The 13,056-nt window shown below is 33.1% G+C and overlaps 1 protein-coding gene across 1 annotated transcript in view; it reads right to left on the bottom strand.

The window, feature by feature from the left end:
* Positions 1 to 7,897: 7,897 nt before the first annotated feature.
* The window catches only part of LOC108360562 (mannosyl-oligosaccharide alpha-1,2-mannosidase IA-like), a 75,107-nt gene continuing 69,948 nt past the window's right edge, over positions 7,898 to 13,056 (bottom strand). The window contains exons 2-6 of the mRNA XM_017612910.1: positions 11,696 to 12,308; positions 11,387 to 11,611; positions 9,063 to 9,201; positions 8,725 to 8,986; positions 7,898 to 8,644 (exon numbers count right to left, since the gene is read on the bottom strand). Of these exons, the coding sequence (XP_017468399.1) occupies positions 8,495 to 8,644; positions 8,725 to 8,986; positions 9,063 to 9,201; positions 11,387 to 11,611; positions 11,696 to 12,308 (1,389 nt within the window). The 3' untranslated portion in view covers positions 7,898 to 8,494. The remainder of the gene's footprint in view (positions 8,645 to 8,724; positions 8,987 to 9,062; positions 9,202 to 11,386; positions 11,612 to 11,695; positions 12,309 to 13,056) is intronic.

Below are 13,056 nucleotides of genomic sequence, written 5' to 3'. Positions count from 1 at the left end.
CATTACACCATTTAATATTGCTGCATCTGTGTGCATCCTACAATATAAAAAACGAGAGAAGAAAAATGAATGGAATAAGAACTAAGATCTCTTCAACTGTCATATTCGCATGTGAAGGTCATTAGTTTTCAGAGCCAGATATGCAGAAAGGCTGAGTGGCCCCCTTATTGATTTTGGTAAATAGGAATATGGCTGATATTGGTCTTCATTGGATATAGCAATGGGACGCTTAGGACCACTCTAATTCTGGCTATTAATTTCGTGCTTAAAAAAGCGCCAGTCGACATCGTAGGTAAGGCAGTGAAATGCAGTGATTGGTAGGAGACACCGGGGAACTTGGCAGGAAATGTCAAACCCCCCAAGTGTATTTCTGCCGTGCAAAAGCGTCTAATCGACAGGTGTTAAAGCTGTATGTATATATGTATGTGTATGTATATCGATGTGGTCGGACGGAGTAATACACTTAATTTTTTACAGGTAAACTCAATTTTTTACCTCTGCAATATTTAAGGATTTTTTTAGAAAATAATTATGTAGGCCTTTTATTTTATCAATTCATCGGATAATTTTTTTTTTGTATGTATGCTACCGGGTTGATTCTATTTCAATTCATGCAGGGTGAATGGGTTCAAAATTCGAAATCAAGTTTAATACGACTTTTCGTGTTTTTTAGGACAAGTAAATAGACATGTATTTTTTTGTTTTGCAAAAAAAATCGCAGAGTTACGAGCATCTGAAAATTTTAGGGCAAATTGTGGTTTTAGAGAAAAACGGCTGACAATTATACTTCACATCTTTCTAGTTCTTTTGTTTTAAATCTATATTTTTCAATTCGGGTTCTGATTGTAGAAGTGCTTTTGATACTCTATATTTGCATACTTGAAATTTTAAAAAATTTTGAAAAATAACAAAATGGCGGCCGTTTTTGGAAAAATCAAATGACTCAATCTCTTCAAAAACATCATTTTTATTTTTTTTTTTAAGAAAATTTGTTTGTGGTTACTAGATAAAACCGAGCATATTTTCCAATAGGTTTAATGTCCGGTAAAATGCCTCGAAAGTCGTAAGAATTTTATTTTCCTGAAAATAAGAACACTCAGTATTTTGGGTTATGTGGCGCCATATATAATTCATATACACATTCTGTTTTTTGATCTCAGTAGTAGTTTTCATGCTCTTTCATTACGAATTTGGAAATTTTAAAAACTTTGAAAATAACCATTATTATTATGACACAATGCACACTAATTGTCCATCACTGGTTGTGGTTTTAGCATAAAAATTACCTGTATTGCGAAATAAATTTTTTTATTTAACCGTATATTTTATAAGCCAGAAAAAAATAACGAAAAGCAGCAGGAAATTGTATTTTAGGCAAGATCGGAAAGTTAAATAAAAAATATTCAATTATTTTTCAGTAATTTATTGGGATTTGGGATTTTTGTAAAATTGTTGGACCATCCATTCCCAGACATCCTCGATGGGACTAACATCAGGTGCGCAAGCAACCCAATCGGGGAACGTAATGTTCTTTCAATTTAACAATTATTTTGTGAACCTACTCGTACCTATTTTCGCCTTAAGGTACTGAAGTATGAAGCTTTGTTGAAGATATTTAATTGCGGATGTAAAGTAGCAGCTGATTTTCCCAAAACTTGTAGATACTCCGAACTATTCATATGACACGATGGAAATGTCGTCTCTGCATTTTCACTACTGAATGACATTTAAAGCGGTGTTTTGGTTCGTCGAAAGGACATTACGATTTGATTGCATTAAAAAGTGTTTTCCTCATTTGCGAAAAATTCGAGTTGCATAGAGCTGAATATGTGTAAATGCATTTTATGATGAGTTTCTTTGGATTTGAGATGTTTATCCTGGTTTTTGTATCTCCTGCGGACACTTCAGCATTGGTAGCAGATGTTTTTAGCAGATTTATTTTAAAATTTTTAATTCCTGGTAAGGCATTGCACTTCACCTGGCGGTCCTTGCCACTTCCCTGCCGAATCTCCCTTACCTACGCAAAGGCTTGGTGAATTTGGAATGTATGTACATTTGGTATCAGGCATACTTCTCAGCTGCTTTACAAAGTAAGGTATGTAAAATGTAGCGCAGTCACTCGGAGTAGTTCGGCGGTCGGAGGTGTTCTTTTTGTGTTCTACTAGTAGATGACATTGGTACAAAAAGTTGAAAGAAAACATGGATTACCTCGTAAGGTACTTACCTATTTTGACAGCGGAGTGTTTCGCCTAACGGCTTAGAATGTCAAATTGAAATATTTTGTTTGCACTTCACACATACACACTATTACAGATTTTGACAGTTCACGCAGCAAAAGCAAAAACAAAATACATGTAAATTTTTGTGTTTGTATCAATAAATAAAATATTTTTCATATTGCCTATCTGAATTATTTTTCAACAAAATTAAAAAAATTAAATTAAATAAAACAACACCAATTTCGGTTTATTTTTTTTTTTTTTTAAGTTTTATTACAATTTCTCATTCGTTTATTTTATTTGTAAATATATGTATGCATGTATATTCCAATGTGACGAATTATTTAATTAATTATAATTCATTTAAACAAAACTACAATTACTATATAAACTATTATATATCATTAATTATATTCATATTAATTAATTAATTAATTAATAATATTTAAATATGTAATTATTTTTTGTTTGGGCTAAGACTACCATACATACATTTTGCAAAGTTTCTATACAATAAATTTTATGTCAATTACATATCCGTTTGTTTTCTCTTTAAATCAATGCAAAAAACACTACATTATCCGCTGTATTCTTCTTCACAATTTCAATTGGGCTAAAACGAGTTTAGTTAACTTAATATCTCATAATTATCTTTATTATTTAATATCGAAACGGGAACCTACATACATTCTTGCGAGTGTATTTTTGTATTTATGTATGTATGCGTGAGTGTAAGTGTATGCATTTGAGTTTACCAAAATCACATCCCTGCAGGAAGTCAGCAACTGGTTCTAAATGCTCAAGATTGCCTAGAGAACACAGTTTCGATTTAATTTAGACGTGTCAGTCCTTTGGGATCAAAATCAAACTGGTTTAAGGCAACGCAGCAGCGGCGTGTTTAAAATAAAGCTACTTTATTGTACTAAATAAAATACCTTCTTGCTATTTGCTATAGTATAAATTGGCACAGAATAGTTCTAATTGACTGCTTTCGAAACAGTCCAATATTGTATATAGAGAGAGGGCGATTTGTCATCGCCAATAAGAACGCAACATTAAATTCGCCAGTTGTTTGCAGGTGAAAAGGTATTTATAACTGAAACCAGTGACATTCATAAAAATCTATGTAATTACATGAATAATTTCTTGCAGGGAAGTTTCATGGTGTATGTATGTATTCGAGTTAAAAATGTTGAGTAGTGTTTATTTTTAATTTTTCTTTTGTTTTTAATACCATGAAGAAAGTGACGCGAGTGACGGTAATTATAAAGGGTTGTCCAATAAGGGCGGGTCGATATTGAAATAGAATAGAAACAAGCTGTGTGAGGTATCAACGATTTTTTTTTATTTATTTATTTTTTTTGAAAAGTCGACGAATGCTATTATGCCCTATTCTCAATCACTCTGCCTGGGTTATGTGGGGTTTCATGGCGTAGGTCCATTGCCACTCATTGGCATAGACCTGTGACTTAAGAAAACTCTATAAGAACAGGTCTAACGGGGTCAAATCGCACGATCTTGGGAGCCAATTCATGCTATCACTACGGGAGATAATTTGGCCATCTCTCCGAAATTAATAAAAAAAAAAACAAAACAAAACAATTAAAAAAGTATAAGCACGGGGAAAATCTAACTTTATATACCCGACCGTTGTTACGCCTTTCTCTAAACTACCTTTAAATATCAGTTTCGTATTTCTGAAATTTGCCGTTATATGGGAACTGGGCGTAATTTTAGTCCCATTTTAAAAATTTGCAGCACATTGCTCTTCTGTACCAAAGTGCACCAATAGGGGTACCGGGTTTAGAACTTAATAAATCGGTTGCCGATATCCACATTTGTGGCATAATTGGGCCCATAATGCCCATTTTTCAAAAAAATTATAATCACATTTTTGATAAGATTGTCGCAACATCGATTTTGAGTAAATTAGCTTCAGTAATTACCGATTTATCGCAGTTCTCGTGTTTCTGTAAATTACGGTGGGCGTGGTTTTACCCGATTTCAAAGATTTTTAACTGATTTTTTGTGAGATATAGCATTTTATCCTAAATAGGCGGTGTCGCGTCCATTTAAACAAAAAAAAAAAAAAATTGCATGTAATTGATTTATACTATGCCAAAAATTCTATTTCATATACAAATTTTTAACAATTCGGATCCAGAATTTATGGAAATATAGGTTTTGCATTTCTCCAAAATATCGTTATATACGAAATGGGCGTGGTTACCATTAGATTTCGCCAATTTTCAACACAAACCTACCTATGATACCAAATTTTGTTGAGATCTCTCAATTTTTGCTAGAGACAGATATGACTTAATCGACTCTCTATTCATTCTGAGCATTTTCGTGTATACGCATATATCTATATAGATTCCTTTAGGCTGTTAAAAGCAACAGCGCGAATAAATATAAAGAATATTAAACAATACATATGTACGTATGCAAAATCGGTTTACAACACACTTCACGTACAAATAAAAAATTAGATGTTTCATTTTCGTCACTCGCGCTACTAAGCCATGTAATTTTCCATACCCGCCAGACGCACTCAACATTTCGTGCAATTTCTAAAAATTCGATTCTTTCGTAAAAGTCCTAAAACCGTTTGTTGTAATATCTTTTTTTGTATGTACATATTTAACATTGAAAATAAACTAAAATTTAGAGGGTAAAAGAAATAAATAAAAAGTTATCAAGTATTAAAAAAACGACTACGTACAATAGATTTGCAGCTAATTTGCATTAAAAATGTGTAGACTTTTGTAATAGAGTTTCACTATTTGAATTTAAAATTTAAACTTGGAAAATTTATTAGTTTTTTTCAGACAGACAGTACAAAAGAGCAAGTGCGCATTTGAATATCTGTACGGTTATATAAGTCTCATCACTTGCCACGATTCAACTGCTTGGCAGCAGTCTTTTGCACCATTGCATTCCTTTACTTTTTTTTTGTTTTTTTGTTTAATAACATTTATTTCATGCTATCATTTTCATTTACGACAAATTTTCTTTTAAGTCACACTCTTTCCTTTTTTTACCTGTTTTATTACATACAGATGTACATGTGTATTTTCTGCTATTTTTGGAGATTCTTTTCTACTGACAATTTTTTTTTTTTTTTAATGCAATTTACATTTTGCATATACAGCACTAAAAATTATCTACAACAGTTTATGGTAATCTATTATAAGTAATATTTGAGTTAAATTTGTTATTAAAGATTTTGCTTATCAGCTTAAAACTTGTTATTTTATTTTGTTATTATGTTTTTCATAATAAAGTAATTGCATTAAAGTTAAATTTATGGCCTAAGTGTATTATTTATTATTAATCTAACGGTAATTAACTATATTTATGATATAAAATCATTAGATTACTATGCAGTTTATTTATTTACATTTCAGTTACGTTCTTTTTTTAACAATTTTCACTTTGTTGTTTTTTTTCTTCTTATTTTAGTTTATGAGTTGCAAGTTGCAGAACTAAACGTACGCATTGAGTTTACATACATTCATATACATACATATATAATACATGTGTGCAAGTACTGTTACATGCATAAATATTTATTTTCTTGGTTTCCTGACTATTATACATACAAAAGACAAATGCGTTTGGTATTGTTTTGAAATGTATTGCATTTTCGGGATGATTATCGTTTCTTTTTTTTTAATATTTTTTGCTCTTCATTTTAGTTCTTCTTTTTGTCACATTAGGGGTGTTTTTCTTTGATTTCATTTATTTATTTTACTATACACTCATTAATATACAAATTATATATGTATGTAAATTAAGTAAATTTGCTTATTTCTTTCTCTTATGAAATGTGTATAATATTTAGCTTGCAGGAGACCACGTGTGTACATATGTATGTGATATGAGAAATGTTGGAAGGCACGAAAAATAATATTTAATACGGTTATTGAATTTAAAATTTGTTTGAGAAAGAAAGATAAAACACAAACAATTATTTGCTCGATTCACGGTACTTAACATTACAAATCATATATTTAAATATTTAACCTTTACAAGGCAGTGTAGAACTTTTAGCTTTTAGGTTCTTAAAATATCAAAAACTATTTTCCATATCGTTCTATGCCTCACGATAAACTTGACTCCGATGAGCAGAAAAGTTTTACAGAATTCTGTAAATCCTGGAGCGGAGTTAATTTTACATTTAGGCTGGGCGTTATTACATGCATTTGAAATTGTTCATTTAAATAAAAAATCAGCATGACAGTCTACTTGTTTTTTTTTTTTTTTTTTGCTACATATGCCAAATAAATTACTTGTCTATGAAAAATAATAATGGTTGTATTTGCTTCAACAATTAGGTACTTTTCAAAGGATATATTCAAAAAAAAAAAAAACAGCGCCTTTCTTTTAAATTCGAATAGGACTACACCGGTTGAGTGTGAGAGTACTTAAATTTGAGTAGCTAAACTGAAATTGCACTAGAAATTTTAAGCATTGTTGCATATTAGGCTAAGTCACAATCTTCACTTCCAATTTTCCAATTCAAACTGAACCTTTAATGAACAATGAAATGATAATAGTGATCGTTGATTTGTCTGATTTTTTTTTTTAGCAATAAACTGCCGCCCAATTACAGCCGTTAAGCAGCTAAGTATGCTCATAAAAAATAAATTTTTTCTGTTGTATACACTGCAGCGCTGAAATTTTGCAGCTGCAAAGAAGACATCTATAATGGACACTTTTGCACTTTTTGCATTTCAGAACTCGTACCTGATATTGTCAAGCTATCAAAAATTATTAACACCTGAGATTCGACCCAAAGCCAATAATTTTTCAACAGTAGTGGAGGAAAATTCCAAAAATCGGACCCATAACTGTTTGAGTTTTTAAATATTTGGAAAATATGCCAATCTTTTTAGTGCTGAAATAGATACAGAATCCTAGTGCAAATTGTAAAAGGAAATATGTATACAAAATTTCAAAATTAGACGGCAGCATGTGCTAGTTTCACACAAGAATGTCATCCGAATTAGGATAGAAGAAAGAAAGGTAGTAAAGCCACTTTAATACGCCTTTTTGTGTTTGTGTCGGCAATTAAAAAAATTTGGCATATCTTCATAACTCAAGTAGTTGTTCTTTTATAGCTTGTTAGTAAGTAAATACATATAGTCATGACCGCGTCAATTTGAATATTCCGTTAGTTTGATCCAAGATAAGAAGATATATCGCTTCGCAACACAATTTTAAAAAGATAATGCAAGACTAATTAGCATGGCCATATCAACATTTCGAAAGATTTTCGCCTTCGCTGCTTCTATAAAAAATACAAAAATTTAACTCGGAAATGACGATAGCTGTGTATTTCTCATTTCATCAATGTAACCCTGAATTCCTTTCCTAAAAGTCAAAATACAAAGCATCATCTGTGTCTTTTATTTCTAAATCATAGAAGATGGAAATGTCTAACCTGCCAAATATACCGAAAAGTAACATCCCATAGTGGTTGCGCATACTGAATATTTCCATTTCCGGTGGTGTCATCAAAACCGCAGGCTTTGTATTTCTACTTTTAAGAATTTTGGGTAATAAATAGTTTCTACATTGGCAATTTCAAAATACGTTAAATACGTGTACAGTTTAAATACTTCTCCCTACATACATAATTATGCAGATGGAACATACGTATGTACATACTTGGCAATATGTTTAAGAAAAACGCTAATAGTTTTTAGTTTGTTTAATGTGTTTTTGGTTTTGCTGATTTTTAAAGTCTTTCCTCATCGAAATTTAAAAAAAAAGTAATCGAAAATTATAAATTTTGAAAAAAATATATATTATGTGACGTAAAAAATTTGTTACTAATATTTGCGTGCTACTACAAGATAAGGCCTATTAAAATTTAAAACTATACAATATACATGCAATTAACAAAAAATGAAAATGGACAACAGTATACAAGTGTAATATACATACATTTGTACATATGTACATATACATATAACGAACATATATATATATACATCGTGTAAGTATTCGATTACCTTCTTATTAAAAAAAAAATAAAATAATAATAATAAATAAATCGCTGAGCAAACTATATCTTCTACAGTATGTAACGTCCGGTTAACTTTTGTATAAATCATATATGCTACAAATCAAATGTTCCTAAAACAAAAAAAAAAAAGTGTCTATGTATTCTTAAAAAAAAAAAACTAATTGCAGAGGTTTTCATTTGGATTGAATTTGCCACAGCTAAAACGTGCGCAGCAGCGTCCTTATTTTAGCACAAAATTTTAACGATTTTCGTCTGCTTGCGTCTGAGCGGGTGGCGCCGCGCGGTAGAACACATTCGCGCTACGTACGGGCAAAGGATGCGCCTCCGTGTTGAATATCCACTCATCGAGTGGCAGCAAAGAGTCGTCGGAAAAGAGCAAGTACAAGTACTAGTTAAAAGGAAGAAAAAAGAAAAAAAAAAACAAAGCATTAAGTCAGAAAAATTTACAGCGCGTCGTTGATGACTCACCTTTAACGTCTCCGCCAAGAAGAAACTCTGCTGCACATCATCCTTCTGCGGCATCTCCTGATATACGTTTTTAATGCCGCAATAGCCATGTGGTGTGCGACAGTGGGCCTCTAACGCTTGCACAGCCTCCCAGCCCCAATCACGATATTTCTGATCGTGCGTCAAACGCCATAGCACAAAGTAGCTCTCGATTGTTTCCGGTCGCAGTATGTAGTATTTCTCTTGTGATTTCAAGGCACGCGCTTCGGCTGCGTCGCTGAAGCTGCAGTAAAAACAATAGATATTTGAAATTAGAAAAAAAATTTTAAATTTTTTTTATTAAGGTAATTCTCACTTACCGAAAGGCTTCAGGTCCTAATTTAGTGGCGGTTCTTGCGTAGCTCTCATGACAGGTATTTGTCAGACCCTTGCCGATTTCCATAAATTTATTAGCATATTGGTTTTGTCGCGTATTGGCTGCTAAGGCGAAGAGACCACCTGGAGGGGGAGCGCAAATAATAGGAGAGATATGTTTAGAAATACATAAGAAAGCGGATTTTTACATACATACGGAGCTAAATGTATACAGTGGAGGCGGAAATAATAGAAATGCCTAATTTTTAACTTCAATACTTATATAAAAGTTTAGGAGTGCCGTGAATTTCTTCATGATCCGATGAAACCAAAACTAAACCAAATTGGTATGGACTCAAGGGTGGTCCACCACCTTTCCGATGAAAAAATATTCGAAAACGGTTCACGTGATCCCAAGTTATTCGGTAATATACAAAAAAAAAATAATAATATTCTGATCAATTAATAACATTCTTCCTTTTTTTTACAGTCGCTCAATAAAAGGAAATGCGCAACACCGTTACCTAAAAAAAATTATCACAAATCAACGCTATTTTTTAGCTACTTGAAACTTGCACTTTACTGTACTAAAATACTCAAATTTTTTCTAGAAATTCTCAGAAAAATGGGAAATTTTCGAATTTTTTTTTTTTTTAATTTTTATAATTTGTGTACATAGTTTGAAATGCGCATTTATATGCAGTTACAAACGGAGTATACCCAAAACTGGTCAAAATAAGGTATTTCTATCATAAATAATTTCGAAGTTAAAATGAACTTAAATGAGCTTAAGACAAGCTTCTCCATTGAGCTTTTTGTTATCAATTCTTATGTAGGAGATATGCAAATGTGCCACACTGAAAATAAAATAGGATTTCCATTCTTTGCGCCGATTCGAACTGAGCAGATAATCGATTTGACAAAAAAAAAAATTGTCAAAAATAATCGTTCAAATCAATCGGAAAGGAAATAAAAAATTTGATTTGGAAAATATTTGTCTAAAAATATATATATCTACTAATGACAAGAAAATCATGAATCGAACATTTTTTTTATATATTCTTTTTTTTTAATTTCCGTGAAGTAACTTTAAATGCAACACTCCTTCTACCAGTTACCCATTCTAATATAGCACTATCAAATTTTGAGAAAGGTACGTCTTAGTTTGTGTGTCTAAAGTTTTGAAATCACACAAAAACACGATGAAACACGTGAACTTAATTTTGAGATTATGGATATTTTTCCCGTTTTTTCAGATCAGGTAATTTTCCCACAATGTTTTAATATTTATGATTTTTTTTTTTTTAATTTGTGTTAAAACTTTTTCTTTTGCCGAAAAATTATGCTACTAGCGATGAAAATCGAAAGATAAACAAAGAAGTTTTGAATAATTAAATGTGCAATAAAATTTGTATGATATAGGGCCAGAAATCGATACCTGAGTGGACGATGGACCTATCTCGGCAGACAGTTCGAAAACGCCCTATCACAGAAAACTTTCCACCCTTTACGCCCGGTTCAGAATTTGGTATTTCAGGATTCGGTTCAAAAACACTACATCTCGGCTGCCGATTCAAAAACGCTCTATCTCAGCTCATTTTCAATGTATTTTTTATTTGAGATAGGTCGTTTTTGAATCGAATTCTGAAGTAGTGCGTTCTTGAAAAGTTCGATCTTCCACTCCAGGTATAGAAATAATGTTACTCATACGCCACATCGTACATGGCGTATGTGTCTCGGCGTTTTTTTTTTTTTGTAATTTTGGTGTCCTAGGGTGTTATTATTTTTTTGCGTAAAGAACCAGCACCGAAACCAAAAAGGCTTCAGAAATATTATGTTGACTCTACATCATACATTTTCCATTGTGGTCGAATCAGCACAAGAACGTTCAGGTGGTCGCCGAAAATATGTGGTTACGCCAAATAGTCGAAAAAAAATCATGGAATGAAACAGGACGTTCGGGGCACATCTCTCAACTGAATATATACTACATATTTTACCAAATATGCCCAAATATTCAGGAAATGAAAAAGCTGTGCGCGCCGTGTGACCACTTAATAGGTGAGTTGGGCGATGTTCAACCGCAATCCGGACGAGTTTTTACGCCGTTTCATAAACGTAGTTAAAAAATGGATTCATTATAATTCACCATACACCAAGAAACAGTCAAAGCAGTGGACTTATCCGGGTGGAGGTGGAACAAAGAAGTCCAAAATATAACATTTTGAATTTTCAAATATTCATTAATTTTCAGTACCCGTAAAACTTTGAGCGGAGGAGTCAAATCAAATTAAAATGAGGTACCCATACTTTTTCAAATTACACTCACCTGCAAAGCACGCCAAGTGATCCATTTTATGTTCCAAACGATCGAATTTCAAATCAGACACATACGTCAGACCACCCGAACTGGTGCGGATCATATGCTCATTAATCGATACCATTGCGTCATCGAACATTTCACGCGCCTCCTCATCTACCTGACCCGACTGCAGCCACGCCTTCAACAGATACTCGAAGAAACTGTCGCCCAAAGCGCCCAGCGACATGTGCACTGCAAAAAAAAAAAATAATTATATGTAGTATGTAGATATAAAGAACCACTAAATATTTTCGCACACCAACAACCACTACTCACTTTGTCCCCACTTGCCCGTCTTGGGATTGATAAAATTCGGATAGAGACCCTTTGGCTTCTCGATCTCCTTCAAAACTTGTCGTATAGTTTGTACACGTTCTCTATACAATGGATTACCAGTTATATCACTAAGGTATACAAATTCGCAATGTAATGTGCCAACTTCGGATAAAATCGAACTGCCACCTGAAGCCCAGCCATAATTCCTACTAGCACCGGTTCGTGTATTTACCAATGCATATGGTATACCGGTGGGCGTCTGGAAGGCGGGCAATAGCTTGTCAGCAATGTGTTGTGCTTTCTCTTTGTACAGATTATCACCAGTGAAGGCGTACAGTGTCAACATGCCACCCACAAAGCGTATATTCGTTTCAAATACTGATAAGTCGGCGCTAATGTTGTCAAGCGAAAATTTACGTTCGATCCAATCGCGCCCTTCTTGATACTCCTTCTCCAATCCCATCAAATAGAGTGTATCCAGGCCATCGACTATAGTTGCGCCAAGATCGTAGGCACCAAAAATACTGCCCGAATGCGGGCGTTGACTCAGCGGTCGCAATTCGTTTTTACCCCAAGCGTAGAGTTTGTAATTTTCCCAAGCGTGGAGCATCATCTGGAAAGAGTAGATAAAATATAATGAATGTTAGGAGGTTTTGCAAATGGTTAGTATCGCACCGGGAACCAGTGACTAGTCTAATGAGGGAACTTGAAATCGTTTAAAATTGCGAAATAATATTATCAGACTGTTAAGAAAATGTGGGAAAGGCTCTTGTAGTGAAGTAACCTTTGAGTTTACTTATGGGAGGTTCCATGAGAAAACGAACCTTAGTGCAAAAATTATTATTTTTTATATAAAACTAACAAACGTGTGCATAAGACATTTGTAAACATCGTGAATCAAGCAAAACATAGCAAATTAAAGCTTTAAATTAATTTTTAATACTTTGTTTTTACGTTTGGAAATCAAGTTCTAAGCAAATTATTTATTTATTTACCACAATTGCATTTTCGTTTCCACATAGTTAGTTAAGAATAATTCAACAGTGAAGCATGTCCCACTCGCGACAGCTACGGGCGGGACAGTTGTCAGAGGTGGGTTTACAGGTCTGATAAGCTTCATTTGTTTCTTGAGGTGGACGCAGGTTAGGAGGGAGGAACGCGCGGACTCGCCTATTATCGGTCCCCCCAAAAATTTTTCGAATTGGTTCTTGTTTATACGCTCGTATACAAACAGATCTGACACTTCTAATCAGACTTTTAAGAAAAATTCCAAGTATGCAGTTATATAGCCCATTCAATTTTTAGAAAATCGCGTTAATTTTTGGCAATTTTTTTTTTGTGGAAGGTGTTGCTCATTTTCG

The sequence above is a fragment of the Rhagoletis zephyria genome, unplaced genomic scaffold, assembly GCF_001687245.7.
Source record: "Rhagoletis zephyria isolate East Lansing unplaced genomic scaffold, Rhagoletis_zephyria_1.1 Rzeph_scaffold_00587, whole genome shotgun sequence".
Lineage (NCBI taxonomy): Eukaryota > Metazoa > Arthropoda > Insecta > Diptera > Tephritidae > Rhagoletis > Rhagoletis zephyria.
The sequence above is the reverse complement of the archived record's forward strand: the minus strand, read 5'-3'. Positions and strand labels throughout refer to the sequence as shown.